The sequence below is a fragment of the Oncorhynchus mykiss genome, chromosome 23 (genome assembly GCF_057628025.1).
Source record: "Oncorhynchus mykiss isolate SJ-2025 chromosome 23, ASM5762802v1, whole genome shotgun sequence".
Classification (NCBI taxonomy): Eukaryota; Metazoa; Chordata; class Actinopteri; order Salmoniformes; family Salmonidae; genus Oncorhynchus; species Oncorhynchus mykiss.
In genome coordinates, this window is record NC_143044.1 from 17,768,111 (window position 1) to 17,783,567 (window position 15,457).

At 41.8% G+C, this 15,457-nt stretch overlaps 1 protein-coding gene across 7 annotated transcripts in view; it reads right to left on the minus strand.

Moving 5' to 3' along the window:
- Positions 1 to 1,641: 1,641 nt before the first annotated feature.
- Positions 1,642 to 15,457, minus strand: part of LOC110502513 (serine-rich coiled-coil domain-containing protein 2) — a 41,495-nt gene continuing 27,679 nt past the window's right edge. For 3 of the 7 annotated variants that reach the window (XM_036960215.2, XM_090216975.1, XM_036960214.2), the window contains one exon: positions 1,642 to 9,009. In XM_036960215.2, the coding sequence (XP_036816110.2) occupies positions 8,425 to 9,009 (585 nt within the window). In that variant the 3' untranslated portion in view covers positions 1,642 to 8,424. Of the gene's footprint in view, positions 9,010 to 13,226; positions 13,300 to 15,457 lie in introns of all 7 variants that reach the window. The other 4 variants (XM_090216977.1, XM_090216976.1, XM_090216978.1 and 1 more) reach the window with 2 other exon arrangements.

Here is a 15,457-nt window from a genome sequence, read left to right on the forward strand (position 1 = left end):
GTCCCGTTCTGTGAGCTTGTGTGGGCTACCACTTCGTGACTGAGCTGTTGTTGCTCCTAGATATTTCCACTTCACAATAACAGCACTTACAGTTGACCGGGGCAGCTCTAAATTTGACAAACTGACTTGTTGGAAAGGTGGCATCCTATGACTGTGCCACGTTGAAAGTCACTGAGCTCTTCAGTAAGACCATTGTTTGACTATGGCGATTGCATGGCTATGTGCTCGATTTTATATACCTGTTAGCAACCATGTGACTGAAATAGTCGAATCCAATCCATTTTGTATTGTTACTGTGTAGCCTGCAGAACGTTACGTTCGTTTGTATTTTGTTGTTTTCTGGTGTTCATCTAATAAAGTAAGATGTACGCTTACAACGCTGCACCTTGGTCTCCTCATTCCGACGACGAGCGTAACACCTTCTGCACAACCTGGAACTCAGTACACACTGGACTCAGAGAAACACCTTTAGATTGAAAGCTTGCACATTCTGTACGTAGACATCTCTCTCACGATCTACACTACCATTTAAAAAATTTGGGGTCACCTAGAAATGTCCTTGTTTTTGAAAGAATAGCTATTTTTTGTCCATTAAAATACATAAAATTGATCAGAAATACATTGTAGACATTGTTAATGTTGTAAATGACTATTGTAGCTGGAAACAGATGATTTTTTTATGGAATATCTACACAGGCGTACAGAGGCCCATTATCAGCAAATATCACTCCTGTGTTCCAATAGCACGTTGTGTTAGCTAATCCAAGTTTATAATTTTCAAAAGCTAATTGATCATTAGAAAACCCTTTTGGAATTATGTTAGCACAGCTGAAACTGTTCTGATTAAAGAATAAATAAAACTGGCCTTCTTTAGACAAGTTGAGTGTCTGAGGCATCAGCATTTGTGGGTTCGATTACAGGCTCAAAATGGCCAGAAACACATAACTTTCTTCTGAAACTCGTCAAAATATTCTTGTTCTGAGAAATGAAGGATATTCCATGCAAGAAATTGCCAAGAAACTGAAGATCTCGTACAACGCTGTGTACTACTCCCTTCACAGAACAGCTCAAACTGGCTCTAACCAGAATAGAAAGAGGAGTGGGAGGCCCCGGTGCACAACTGAGCAAGAGGACAAGTACATTAGAGTGTCTAGTTTGATAAACAGACACCTCACAAGTCCTCAACTGGCAGCTTCATTAAATAGTACCCGCAAAACACCAGTCTCAACTTCAACAGTTAAGTTTGGGGGTTTTGATGTCTTATTTTTATTTTCAATTCTATACATTTTGTTTTCAATTGTTTGGTTTTTGATTTTAACATCCATTATTTCACCCAGTCTCGAAAGTTTAATGTGTACTACTTTATTTTTCATGTCCACGATTTATTTTATTTTGAAGACATATGGTTTGAAATTGACCCCATAGTATTATATCAATGAATGTCACTTGACATCCACATATCTGGCATGGCAGGTTTGAATCAGTTGATGAAAAGGTCAGGATGAAAACGAGCAACAGACAACAATGGCCCACATGAACAGGGTTTGATGCTACCAGCTTCATAGCACAAAGAAGTGCAACCCTGCAAAACAAGAACCTGACATCTTTTGCTGCTTGAGGGTATGACGCAAACAGACTTGGCAAGTTTGGTAAAGCCTTTATTGTGGTCTCGCACAACCTTGATGAGAGAGAATGTCAGTACAGTAAAAACAGGGAGAAAGGAAAACATCACCAAAAATCTAGTAAAAAACAAAAAAAACGAGTAGCCTATTTCCAGTTTAGTGTTCTGTCAGCCTCACCTACATCATTTACAGTGCATCTCTGAATAGCTAAGCTTTTGACCTTCTCTCATCATTTGCATAAAGGTTAGCAACAGTTGTTAGACATAGCGTTGCTTCAATATCAGTATCGATATCGGTTAATATAGTTCTTAATTCAATACAGTATTGCACGTTATACAATGGGACAATGCAATACAGCAGGATGGAGCTGTTTAGTGATTTGACATGAAATACAGGAACTACAAATGTATTGTTTTTGTGAATATTTAAGACACACAAATACCTCTCTCTAAGGTTACAATTACACCATAGTAAGTCATTAATAAACAAATGAGCTAAAGGCTGTGTAAAACGTTGCTACAAGTGAGGTAAGGGGTGTGTAAATAATAGTGGTGTATACGTAAGTAGTGGGGAAACAGGAGGGAATTGCAGTCCTGTTGCATAAATAGTGCAGGTAGACTTACGAATATTAATTAACCCTCCATGTTGTTTGACATGTGATCAGTGTAAGCCCAAAATCTGGACAGACATCAAAACAGCAGAGGGGACAACCCTGTCCTAAATTGAACCTGCTCATTTGCATTAAATCAGTATTCTTTAGCAATAACTGCAAAAAGAGTTAAGTATACTATCCTAATGATGATAGACAGGCAGCCATGTCCCTTCGGTGTCCCATTAACTAACACAAGGTACAAAACAGGCTGTTAGTTTCTCCACTAAAGAGAATGTGCTATAAATGGCAAATTCATTTAACTTGTTTGATTGCATTTTTGGGCTCTTTGTTGTGGTTTAGCTAGCTCAGGGGTCTCCAACATTTTCTGACATAGAGCTACTTTTAAAAATGTTGCGAGATACTCATTTATTTGTATTTCCTTTCTATCCTTTTCTGTTTCACTCTCAAAATTATAATAACTTATGGAGGACCACAAAATTGGATGTTTAGAGTCCATGCCAATATATAAATCACATCAGTATACAATTTTTGAGGTTTTGACAAAAAATAACTAATATAAATGTTTGTGTGTGCACCTAGCAAGAGAGGAATGTGTTTGGCTAGCGACGTTGCTGTAGGCCTACTGCACATCACTGCAGAGTTTGCAAATCAAATGCCCACCCAGTTGATACAAATAATCATGATATCATTGTGTCTGGTAGACATACTTTGCAAAAACATTTAATGGAGAAATATTTTGGGAAAAGCCTTTATGTCTACACTCAAGATGGCTATCATTAGCATCGCTAACTGGTTAGAAAAGGTGATTGCCCTTAGCATGCACCACACAGACAGGGGCAAGATTGATGGAAATGAATTGGCAAATATTGTGTTATGTTTGGCTTTCTATGCCAATTGTTGCTAACCAGCTGTGGAATAAAGTCAATGTGGCTTTGATTGGATAGTACCCGGGACCTCGCAGTGTCTGATATTTTGTGATATTTGTTTATGACAGTTTGCGATTTCACAGTTTGTTTGGCAGGTTACTCCCAGGCGGGCTGCGAGATCGACCTGTTGGACACCCCTGAGCTAGCTAGACTCCTGCTTTAGAATTATTGATGAAAGCTATTGAATGGCTGATGGACAGAATAGCACTACCCTTCTTCCCTAGCATGATTTCTGTGGTCTGTCGGCATATATTATACATCTCTCACACACACACACCGCCAGATTGGTGTGTCTAGAGACACACACAGCAGGGTGATACTTTTGGGCTATTCTCTGGACCGTACCACACACATCTCTCTCTGTGTCTCTCTTATTGATTTATCTGTTTGGCATTACCAAGCAGTGTTGACTGACAGGTCTGTATGGCATGGGAAGACATCTCACCATGGTACACAAATATTCTCTCTCACGCAAGCTAGGTTTCCATCCAATTGGCTGACAAATTTTAATGTGAATATTCTAAAATCTAAATAAAAACAATATGCGCATTTTCCCACCAGAGATGTGATTCCATCATATTGACTTGTTGTCGATAAAAGGCTGTGTGATGATGTAGTGCACATAAAAATACCATTTTCAGTTAAATTCCCATATACCGAAATGAAATGTGTCTCCATCCCACTTTCAACTCTACTGATGGTTTCCTTACAATTTTTTTTGTGTTATACAGCAAGTGCACCCACTCTCGCCAACAGCTCGCAGATACAGTGCGGTTATAGCCTAAATTATCAGATTATTATGGACAAAAGATCAATTATTTTTATTTGTCAAATGGCAGCCAAGGATTGATGATCATATCACCAGAATAAGACCATTGATATTTATTGGAAAAGAGCATCAAGCTCATCACCTTGCTCATCACCACTTTCACCACCAGGTGAAGTAAATCATGACATATTTCATCTGTAGCCTAATACTCTGCATACTTTCCAGAAGACTTGTAGTGGGAGGACCACACAACTTGTCATTGTGTGACATCGCGTGACTCGTTCAGTATGATGTTCATTATATACAGTTGAAGTCGGAAGTTAACATACACTTAGGTTGGAGTCATTAAAACAAGCTTTTCAACCACTCCACAAATGTCTTGTTAACAAACTTTAGCTTTGGTAAGTCGGTTAGGACATCTACTTTGTGCATGACACAATTAATTTTTCCAACAATTGTTTACAGACAGATTATTTCACTTATAATTCACTGTATCACAATTCCAGTGGGTCAGAAGTTTACATACACTAAGTTGAGTGCGTCTTTAAACAGCTTGGAAAATTCCAGAAAATGATGTCATGGATTTAGAAACTTCTGATAGGCTAATTGACATGATTTGAGTCAATCGGAGGTGTAACTTGTTTATGTATTTCAAGGCCAAACTTAGTTCCTCTTTGCTTGACATCATGGGGGAAAGTCAAAAGAAAACAGCCAAGACCTCAGAAACAATTGTACACCTCCACAAGTCTGGTTCATCCTTGGGAGCAATTTCCAAATGCCTGAAGGTAACACGTTCAGCTATACAGACAATAGTACGCGAGTATAAACACCATGGATGTCACGATCATCGTATGACGGAGACCAAGGCACAGCGTGGTATGCATACATTCTAATTTATTTCAAGAATGAAATACTGAACAAACTAACTAAATAAATAACTAAACGAACTGTGAAGCTATACAAACGAGTGCTGAAAGGCAACTACTCATAGACAAGATCCCACAAACACCAAAGGGAAATGGCTACCTAAATATGACCCCAATCAGAGACAACGATAAACAGCTGCCTCTGATTGGGAACCATATCAGGCCACCATAGACATACAAATCACCTAGACCTACAAAAAACCCTAGACAATACAAAAACTAGCGTACCCACACTAGTGTCTGACAGCCCCTCCCCCCATGGGAAAATGGGACCACACAGCTGCCATACTGCTCAGGAAGGAGATGCGTTCTGTCTCCTAGAGATTAACTTACTTTGGTGCAAAAAGTGCAACCAATCCCAGAACAACAGCAAAGGACCTTGTGATGATGCTGGAGGAAACGGGTAAAAAAGTATCTATATCCACAGTAAAACGAGCCCTATATCGGCATAACCTGAAAGGCCGCTCGGCAAGAAAGAAGCCACTGCTCATAAATCACCATAAAAAAAGCCAGACTACGGTTTGCAACTGCACATGGGGACAAAGATTGTGCTTTTTGGAGAAATGTCCTCTGGTCTAATTAAACAAAAATAGAACTGTTTGGCCATAATGACCATCATTATGTTTGGAGGAAAAAGGGGGAGGCTTGCAAGCCGAAGAACACCATCCCAAACGTGAAGCATGGGGGTGGCAGTATCATGTTGTGGGGGTGCTTTGCTGCAAGAGGGACTGGTGCACTTCACAAAATAAATGGCATCATGAGGTAGGAAAATTATATGGATATATTGAAGCAACTTCTCAAGAAGCTTGGTCGCAAATGGGTCTTCCAAATGGACAATGACCCCAAGCATACTTCCAAAGTTGTGGCAAAATGGCTTAAGGACAACAAAGTCAAGGTATTGGAGTGGCCATCACAAAGCCCTGACCTGGAATCCCATAGAAAAATTGTGGGCAAAACTGAAAATGTGTGTGTGAGCAAAGAAGCCTACAAACCTGACCCCAGCTCTGTCAGGAAGAATGGGTCAAAATTCACCCAACTTATTGTGGGAAGCTTGTGGAAGGCTACCAGGAACGTTTGACCCAAGTTAAACAATTTAAAGGCAATGGTACCAAATACTATTTGAGTGTATGTAATCTCCTGATCCACTGGGAATGTGATGAAGGAAATAAAAGCTGAAATAAATAATTCTCTCTGCTATTTTTCTGACATTTCTTATTCCTCAAATAAAGTGGTGATCCTAACTGACCTAAGACAGGGAATTTTCACTATGATTATATTTCAGGAACTGTGAAAAACAGAGTTTAAATGTATTTTGCTAAGGTGTATGTAAACTTCTGACTTCCAACAGTACATATTTTGGCATAAAGTGTGTCAACAGACATTTCTCACATAATTAATTTTACCGACCCAAAATAATCCCAATTTGCGTATTTAGTTTTGTCGACATTTGGAAAGTTTTCATCATTCCTGTCATGAAATGTTTTATCTGACATTTACTTTACATGCATAAAAAGGTTGGATGGAAACCTGGTCACACACACACACACACACACACACACACACACACACACACACACACACACACACAGAGGCAGCCATCTTGTTTTTCCGTAGGGGACAGGTGGATCAATGTCCCTGGGGACTCTCCAGAATTGTGTGTATGCTTTTTTTTCATGTGTGCATGTGTAGTTTGTATTATTGGGTATTGTAAAACAGAGAGTGACACAGTCATAAACCTACAGCCATAGCCCCAATGCATGGAAGCTGCCATAGTCTCTGTCAGAAACCATTTAACACACTCTCCATTTCTAGAGCCATTCAAACATTAACCATTGTTCTGAAGAGGAGATAAACACAACCCTCAAACTCCTCAAATCCTCAAACTGAACTTAGCCCTGATAACTCAAAACACACAAAAACCTGTGATGTTCAATAATGTTGTCTTAATCAGTCCACTACCGAACCAAAACTATCTAGTAGATACTATATGGTAAACCTATGTTACTCAGTGTTCAGGAGTTCACTGTGAGTTTAGTGGTGCCTGTCACTTGGTCTGAAAGAGGTACATCAGGGAGTTTAGTGGTACCTGTCACTTGGTCTGAAAGAGGTACATCAGGGAGTTTAGTGGTACCTGTCACTTGGTCTGAAAGAGGTACATCAGGGAGTTTAGTGGTACCTGTCACTTGGTCTGAAAGAGGTACATCAGGGAGTTTAGTGGTACCTGTCACTTGGTCTGAAAGAGGTACATCAGGGAGTTTAGTGGTACCTGTCACTTGGTCTGAAAGAGGTACATCAGGGAGTTTAGTGGTACCTGTCACTTGGTCTGAAAGAGGTACATCAGGGAGTTTAGTGGTACCTGTCACTTGGTCTGAAAGAGGTACATCAGGGAGTTTAGTGGTACCTGTCACTTGGTCTGAAAGAGGTACATCAGGGAGTTTAGTGGTACCTGTCACTTGGTCTGAAAGAGGTACATCAGGGAGTTTAGTGGTACCTGTCACTTGGTCTGAAAGAGGTACATCAGGGAGTTTAGTGGTACCTGTCACTTGGTCTGAAAGAGGTACATCAGGGAGTTTAGTGGTACCTGTCACTTGGTCTGAAAGAGGTACATCAGGGAGTTTAGTGGTACCTGTCACTTGGTCTGAAAGAGGTACATCAGGGAGTTTAGTGGTACCTGTCACTTGGTCTGAAAGAGGTACATCAGGGAGTTTAGTGGTACCTGTCACTTGGTCTGAAAGAGGTACATCAGGGAGTTTAGTGGAAGGACATACTCTAGAGGAAATACTTTAAACTTTCTAGTGAACGATTGTTCTTTAAACCCATTTCCCTGTTTAAGCAGAAAAGTCCACTCCTTATTTCTTTCCCCAATCTGCTTTTTTTCTTTCATTCATTTTTTACGCTCTGGGAGGAATTTAACATTTCTGAGGTCATGTAAGCCTGTAGTCTGTAGTGCTGCTGTTTCAATGGAAGGACCCATGTGAGTTTGAGTAGAGTTGAGTGGAACATTCTTTCAAAAAACATGTACAGTACATGTGAGAGATTAACAAAGAGAAACTATGAATGTTAGTCATTCTTTTTCTGCATAAGACAATGTGCAATAAAAGGCTGCTTAGCAAGTGACTGGACATTTTATAAAGGATAAAACAGTCCTTCAGTGTATCTCAGTCATAACCTGTAGGTGCCATTTTGAATAGATGTGCACTGTACCTTTGCATTTCGTAAATTTTAAGACAGGACTATGCTACATATTCTGTTCAGTTCAGCAGAAGTTCAAACAATAGTTAAGGGCAGTTCCTGAATGTCCATAAGGAGCTGTGGGCACACGCACATATGGACACACACATGGTGAGCAGGAACCACGAGGAGGTGGAAGAGGAGGGATGTTATACAGTATATAACATGTCATGTTTGATTCATGTGAACACTTCAGTGGATCTTTGGCATTGGGATGCGTGAGAGGCTGGGGGGAACCAAGACTCTGGCTCTGAGCAGTCCCAGGTCTGGCATTTCCAGATTAGGGCTAGGAGGGCTGGTTCTCCCAAGGTCCCTCCTGACCCCCAGAGCATGGGGCTTAGCGAGCACCCCGTGGTCCAGAGACGGGCTCACCGCCTGGGGACCAGAATTGAAGCAGGGCAGGCCCCTGGAGGGAGGCGGCAGCAGTCCTGTGGTTGGCCAGCAGCGCTGAAGACTCCGATCGAAGAAGAGAGCCATTAGTGCCCCCCTGAGGCAGAGCCGGAATGGACACACGCTTGTGGAGGCGTGGCGGCTGCAGGATGCGAGGGCAGCCAGGGCCCTGTGGCCCCAATGGAGAGGCTCGCTGCCCTCCCTCTGGCCTGGACAGAGCTCCTGGGGTTGGGCTGCTGGCTGCAGCAAGCCCCTGGGTGGGACTGGGGGTGGTTCCAGGCCACTCGCTGATATGTTTGTTGAGCTGGGTGCTAAGCAGCACACTCAATTCATCTGGGTCAGGCACTGGTGGAGAGTCCACACCCATGGCCAGGCTTCCAGTGGGTGGGTCAGAGTCTGTGCAGTGGGATCCATCTTCCCTGGTCCTCCTCCCTCTCTGGGGGTCACTGTGGCCCTCGGTGTGGGCTGTTTTTACTAGTCTTTCTTGGGTGAGGTGCTCGTGGTGGCTGGGGCTGGAAGGCTGTATTTGTGGCTATGAATTAAAAACAAAAATAAACACATTACTATCAATTCACTGAGAATGTTGAGATATAAATATATTGTGTACATCACATATGAACTTCTGTCAGATAGAATGGAATATACATTTTTACTCTATTCAATCTCTTTATGTAGTTCCTGATACATCCCTGCCTTTAGTTGAAGGAGGCTAATCCAACAGTTTCTGTTCCAGACACAACCCACCATTAGTTAAAGTCATTCAATCAAATATTTTTTTTAAGTATTCACTTTCTGAGATCTGTATTCAAACATTTTTTTAAGTAGTTGCTTTCTCAAATCTGTATTCAAATATTTTTGAAAAAGTAGTCATTTTCTGAGATCTGTATTCAAATAGTTTTCAAAAGTAGCCATTTTTTGGGATCTTAATTAAAATAGTCACCTCCAAAGTAATTATGTGTTCCCCCCATAAAATAGTTACTTTCCACAAAGCATATTTAAAAAATATAGTTATCGCAGGTCTGGCAGGAACACTAGGTAGACTCCAAAATCAACCCACAGCATGCATCTGCACATCAACACTGGCATGCTTTCATCGTGCCATGTCATGCCATGCCAGCGTGCAGGGCCCAGGGTGATGGTAGAGGTTAGAGAGATGGGAAACTGCTTACTGTACCACACTTTGGCAGTGATGTAGAGAGAGATGGTATGGAGTAATTTCAGTACCAACTCAAATTGTAATTGAACTCCATCATTTTGAATTTGTATTAGGATATTGAATTTGAAACTAATATTTTTGTATTTGTAATGCACAATTGAATCATTGAATTCATAAATGTAACTTGTCTTTCATGATTTGAAACTAAAGGAATATTGCATTCAGTTTAAAAATGATATTTCAATTTAATTGAATATTCAAATTCAATAATTATATGTTCAGTTTCAAAATGGTAGATATCATATAAACGGCGAGTAGCAGCAGTGTAAAAACAAAGGAGTGGGAGGGTCAATGCAAATAGTCCGGGTGGCCATTAATTGTTCAGCAGTCTTATGGCTTGGGGATAGAAGTTGTTATGGAGCCTTTTGGACCTAAACTTGGCACTCCAGTACCGCTTGCCATGCAGAAGCAGAGAGAACAGTCTATGACTTGGGTGACTGGAGTCTTTGATAATTTTAGATTTTTTTTCTCCCCAATTTGGTGGTATCCAATTGTTAGTCGTTACTGTCTTGTCTCATCGCTACAACTCCCGCACGGACTCGGGAGAGGCGAAGTTCGAGAGCCATGCGTCCTCCAAAACACAACCCAACCAAGCCACACTGCTTCTTAACACAGCACGCATCCAACCCAGAAGCCAGCCGCACCAATGTGTCAGAGGAAACACCGTACACCTAGCGCGATGAGACAAGGATATCCCTGCCGGCCAACCCTCCCTAACCCGGACAACGCTAGGCCAACTGTGCGCCGCCCCATGGGCCTCCCGGTCGCGGCCGGCTGCGACAGAGCCGGGGCTCAAACCCAGAGTCTCTGGTGCCTTAGACCACTGCGTCACCCGGGAGGCTGTCTTTGATAATTTTTGCATTAATTGTCAAGTTAACAAACTATTGTGGCACCCTCTGTGATGTGGCCGGGGAAAGCCACTGTTTAAAGCATCAGTCAAGCCCCACAACCAGCATTGTAGGCTACAGGGCTACGCACAGACCTGAGGCCACTCTGCCTCGTTAGGCTGCACATTTTCAGGGGCTGTTTCAGTGCAGCACAGGGGAGCCCTTGGTGGACGCCGGAGGCTGAGCCCTACAGACATTTGTTTGATGTCCTGGTCATTGGGTTCTTCGCAAGAAGAAGTGACCGGACTACAAGTGAAGTTGGTAAGCTGGGTAGCAGCCCAGCTTGTTTTATTTTGAAGTTAAGGCTAACTCTAGGTTCAGTTAAGTAAAGTGGGAGAGTGTTTTGTTTTCAGTTAATGTTTGAGAACCAGCTTTGTGAACCTTTATTTTGAATAAATACCCTGATTTATGCTGTGCCCCTGTGTATTGGAATTCTGTCTGTTTCTCCTCGATGCCTTTCTATCAGCCACGCCTAGCGAGTCATTATACTATATATTCAACTTTTCAGATGCATTCAGATTCAGTTTTCAAATTCAGATTCAAAACCTGAGACAACATCCTGGTAATTTGACAGACAGGAATGGTAGAGAACAGATAGAATCAAATGTGTTATGTGGAAAACAGAAGCTTCTGTTGGTTTCTGAAGCCAATGTGGCATGTTGAATTTACATTTTTTGGGGGACTCTAGCATTTCCACAATTTTGGCTATAAGCAATTATGAAAAAGAGCTAAGACTCTTCTCGAACTCAGGACCTCTGCCTCACAAACACACATGACCACCCTCCTTGACAATGTACTAACCGTTTGAGCTCTCTAAAAATATCAAGCTAGCTACGGAGTGAGTTTACGGTACGCTCTTCAATTTATGAAATCAATGATTAAATTTGTACATTACGAATCCACAAATATTAAATGATTATCCTAATACAAATGCAAAATTATGCAATTCAAATCAAATTGGCACTGAAATCACTCTATAGATGGGATGAGAGAGAGATAGGAGATGAGGCACAGTAGCAGAAAGCAGACTGACAGAGGAAGAGAGACACACACACACATTTACATGTATGCACAGTACAGACATGCACGCACACATCTAGGACGCACGCTTCCATGCATGCAAACACGCATGCACAGACACTGTTAAAACAGGGTTAACAGAGTTTGGTAGCTGAAAAGGAGCAATTGCATCAATGAGTGATGACATCTTCAATGGCATCCACATTTTTACAAACAAGTACTTTGACCACTCCATCATACTGACTCAGTCTCCCAATCAGGCACAGAAAAGGACAGACACACTTACATCACACCGGAATTCAAGGGTTAAATAGTTCATTGCAAACAAGCTCAATCCAGTGCAAGCTCAGAAGCCAGGGCATTTGGCCATCCAGTGCATCTACTGTATTCATGTCATCCTAACTCCTGCCCACACTTCTCCTCTCTAAAATCCAATATTGTACAAGCAAGAAACCCCAACCGAGTTGTTTACATCTAGCATTGACAACAGGAGCTCCACAACAACATTACTCCATTGAGAAACATGAGTCACTTCACTTCTCTTTTGACTCTGCCCTTTCCTTTTTTATCTCTCCTGAATTCCACAATGTTTTAATGACTGCATGCATAATTCTCTCTCTCTCTCTCTCTCTCTCTCTCTCTCTCTCTCTCTCTCTCTCTCTCTCTCTCTCTCTCTCTCTCTCTCTCTCTCTCTCTCTCTCTCTCTCTCTCTCTCTCTCTCTCTCTCTCTCTCTCTCTCTCTCTCTCTCTCTCTCTCTCTCTCTCTCTCTCCCCCTCCCTCCCTCCCTCCCTCCCTCCCTCCCTCCCTCCCTCCCTCCCTCCCTCCCTCTCTCCCTCCCTCCCTCCTAAGACTCTAGTTGAATTAGGACCTTGAAGTGTCAATGATGCCAAACCCGACAAATGCACCCCTTTGATTGACAGCGGGGTTGCCCATTATTATTGTCAAATCTAATTAAACACAGCCAATAGACTGCCGTGGTTATGGAAATGCACCCCAAATCCCAACTGTTATGCTTTGGATGATGCCCAACCAGAGCCCTGTAGAGAAACATCAAAAGAATGTAATTTCTCTCTTTATTTATCATTATTTTTTTCTCCTCTTCTCCGTCACCCTCAGTTCTTTAGTAGAACACAACGTATTCATAATAATGGGGTTTGGTAGGAAAGAATGGCAATATTTGCACTGTGATTGCTAGTCTGCTTCATTTTAAATGAAAATGTCTCAGGAACTTGCTAAAGTAAATGATAAACAACCAACTGTTCACCATTACCATGTAGTAATTGTACTGTAGATAAAAGACGAGGTCTTGATTTGGGTGTCATAAACTCTTCCAAGTAATTAGCTAGGCTTGTTACTTCACGCTGACATGTGTCAGATAACGATCCAAGTCAATTTACAAAAACTACCCACTGCTTTTGCTTACTCAACCATGCTACCTACTGATTTCCCTACACACACTTTGTTCAGGTGAATGAACTGAACATCACTCATCCACTTCACTGATGAAAGCAATGGGTAGATCACATAGAGGAAGGGAGTAATGATGGAGAGAAAGGGGGCAGAGACAGGGGATAATGGAAGCAGACAAGGCAACGGGGGCGGGGGGCGGGGGGGTAGTGACTCACTCTGTCTGCGCTGGGGCATGCTGGTGCGGGGCAGACCCTGCCCGGGGGAGAAGAAGGGGGTGGGCAGCAAACCCTGCACAGAGAAAAGACAATGGAGGTATGACGTATAGTACCAGTCAAAGGTTTGGAAACACCTACTCATTCCAGGGTTTTTCTTTATTTCTACTATTTTTTACATTGTAGGATAATAGTGAAGACATCAAAACTATGAAATAACACACATGGAAACATATAGTAACCAAAAAAGTGTTAAACAAATCAAAATATATTTTAGATTATTCAAATTAGCCACCCTTTGCCTTGATGACAGCTTTGTACACTCTTGGCATTCTCGCAACCAGCTTCATGAGGAATGCATTTCAATTAACAGTTAAAAGTTAAGTTAATTTGTGGAGTTTCTTTCTTTCTTAATTAATTTGAGCCAATCAGTTGTGTTGTGATGGTAGGGGTGGTATAGGCCGCAGATAGGCCTATTTATTGGAAGAAAAGTACAAATAGGCAAAGAGAAGTGACAGTACACCGTTACTTTAAGACATGAAGGTCAGTCATGGTGGAACATTTTAAGAACTTTGAAAATTTCTTCAAGTGCAGTCGCAAAAATTATCAAGCGCTATTATGAAACTGGCTCTCATGAGGTTCGCCACAGGAAAGGAAGACCCAGAGTTACCTCTGCTGCAGAGGATCATTTTATTAGAGTTACCAGTCTCAGAAATTGCAGCCCAAATAAATGCTTCACTGAGTTCAAGTAAACAGAGTCATCTCATCTGTTCAGAGGAAACTGCAAGAATCAGGCCTTCGTGGTTGAATTGCTGCAAAGAAACCACTACTAAAGGACACCAATAAGAAGAAGAGACTTGCTTAGGTCAAGAAACATGAGCAATGGACATTAGACCGGTGGAAATATGTCCTTTGGTCTGATGAGTCCAAAATTGAGATTTTTGGTTCCAATCACCATGTCTTTGTGAGACACAGAATAGGTGAATGAATGATCTCCACATGTGTAGTTCCCACCATGAAGCATGGAGGAGGAGGTGTGATGTTGTGATGTTGTGGGGGAGCTTTGCTGGTGACACTGTTAGTGATTTATTTATAATTCAAGGCACACTTAACCAGCATGGCTACCACAGCATTCTGCAGCGATATGCCATCCCATCTGGTTTGCGCTTAGTGGGACTATCATTTGTTTTTCAACAGGACAATGACCCAACACACCTCCAGGCTGTCTAAGGGCTATTTGACCAAGAAGGAGAGTGATGGAGTGCTGCATCAGATGTTATGGCCTCCACAATCACCTGACCTCAACCCAGTTGAGATGGTTTGGGATGAGTTGAACAGCAGAGTGAAAGAAAAGCAGCCAACAAGTGCTCAGCAGATGTGGTAATAACTTCAAGACTGTTGGAAAAGCATTCCTCATGAAGCAGGTTGAGCAATTTCAGTGTGCAAAGCTGTGAAAGTGTGCAAAGTGTGCAAAGCTGTCATCAAGGCAAAGGGTGGCTACTTTGAAGAATCTCAAATATAAAATATATTTTGATATGTTTAACACTTTTTTTGGTTACTACATGATTCCATGTGTTATTTCATAGTTTTGATGTCTTCACTATTACTCTACAATGTACAAAATAGAATAAACAAAGAAAAACTCTTAGTAGGTGTGTCCAAACTGTGGACTGTTACTGTACATGCATATAGAGATAGGTCCTATACATGTGAGAGTATAGAGTCACCATACCGCACACATACAGTACACAAACAGCACATAAACAGGAACACATACTGTCATACAAACAAAGACCCCCCCCCCCCCCCCCCACACACACACACACACACACACACACACTCCCAGAAAAACACACACTGTTACCATGTTTACCTCTCCCTCTCTATTTCCTTGCTCTATGATATTAATGCAAACATATTCCCTTTTTGAAAGGCATACAAATGAAAATGCATGAGGTTCTTATGTGAACCTCCCTCCAATATATCATTCCTTTCTTTTCCATCTCTGTCTCTCTCACTCACTCTCATTCCCACAGTCTATTACATTTAACACTGTAGAATCAGACCGACTGTTTGTCTGTGTGTGAGGGTGAATGCCTGTCCTCAATAACCGGCTCAATCCCACCTGAACAAACCCAAACTGTGCATAAAGATAAAATCATCCTGTGTAGAAGAAGAGTGGAGGCTCTTCTTGACTGTCAACAGGTAATCTCCTTCTCATGACTGTTTGGTGC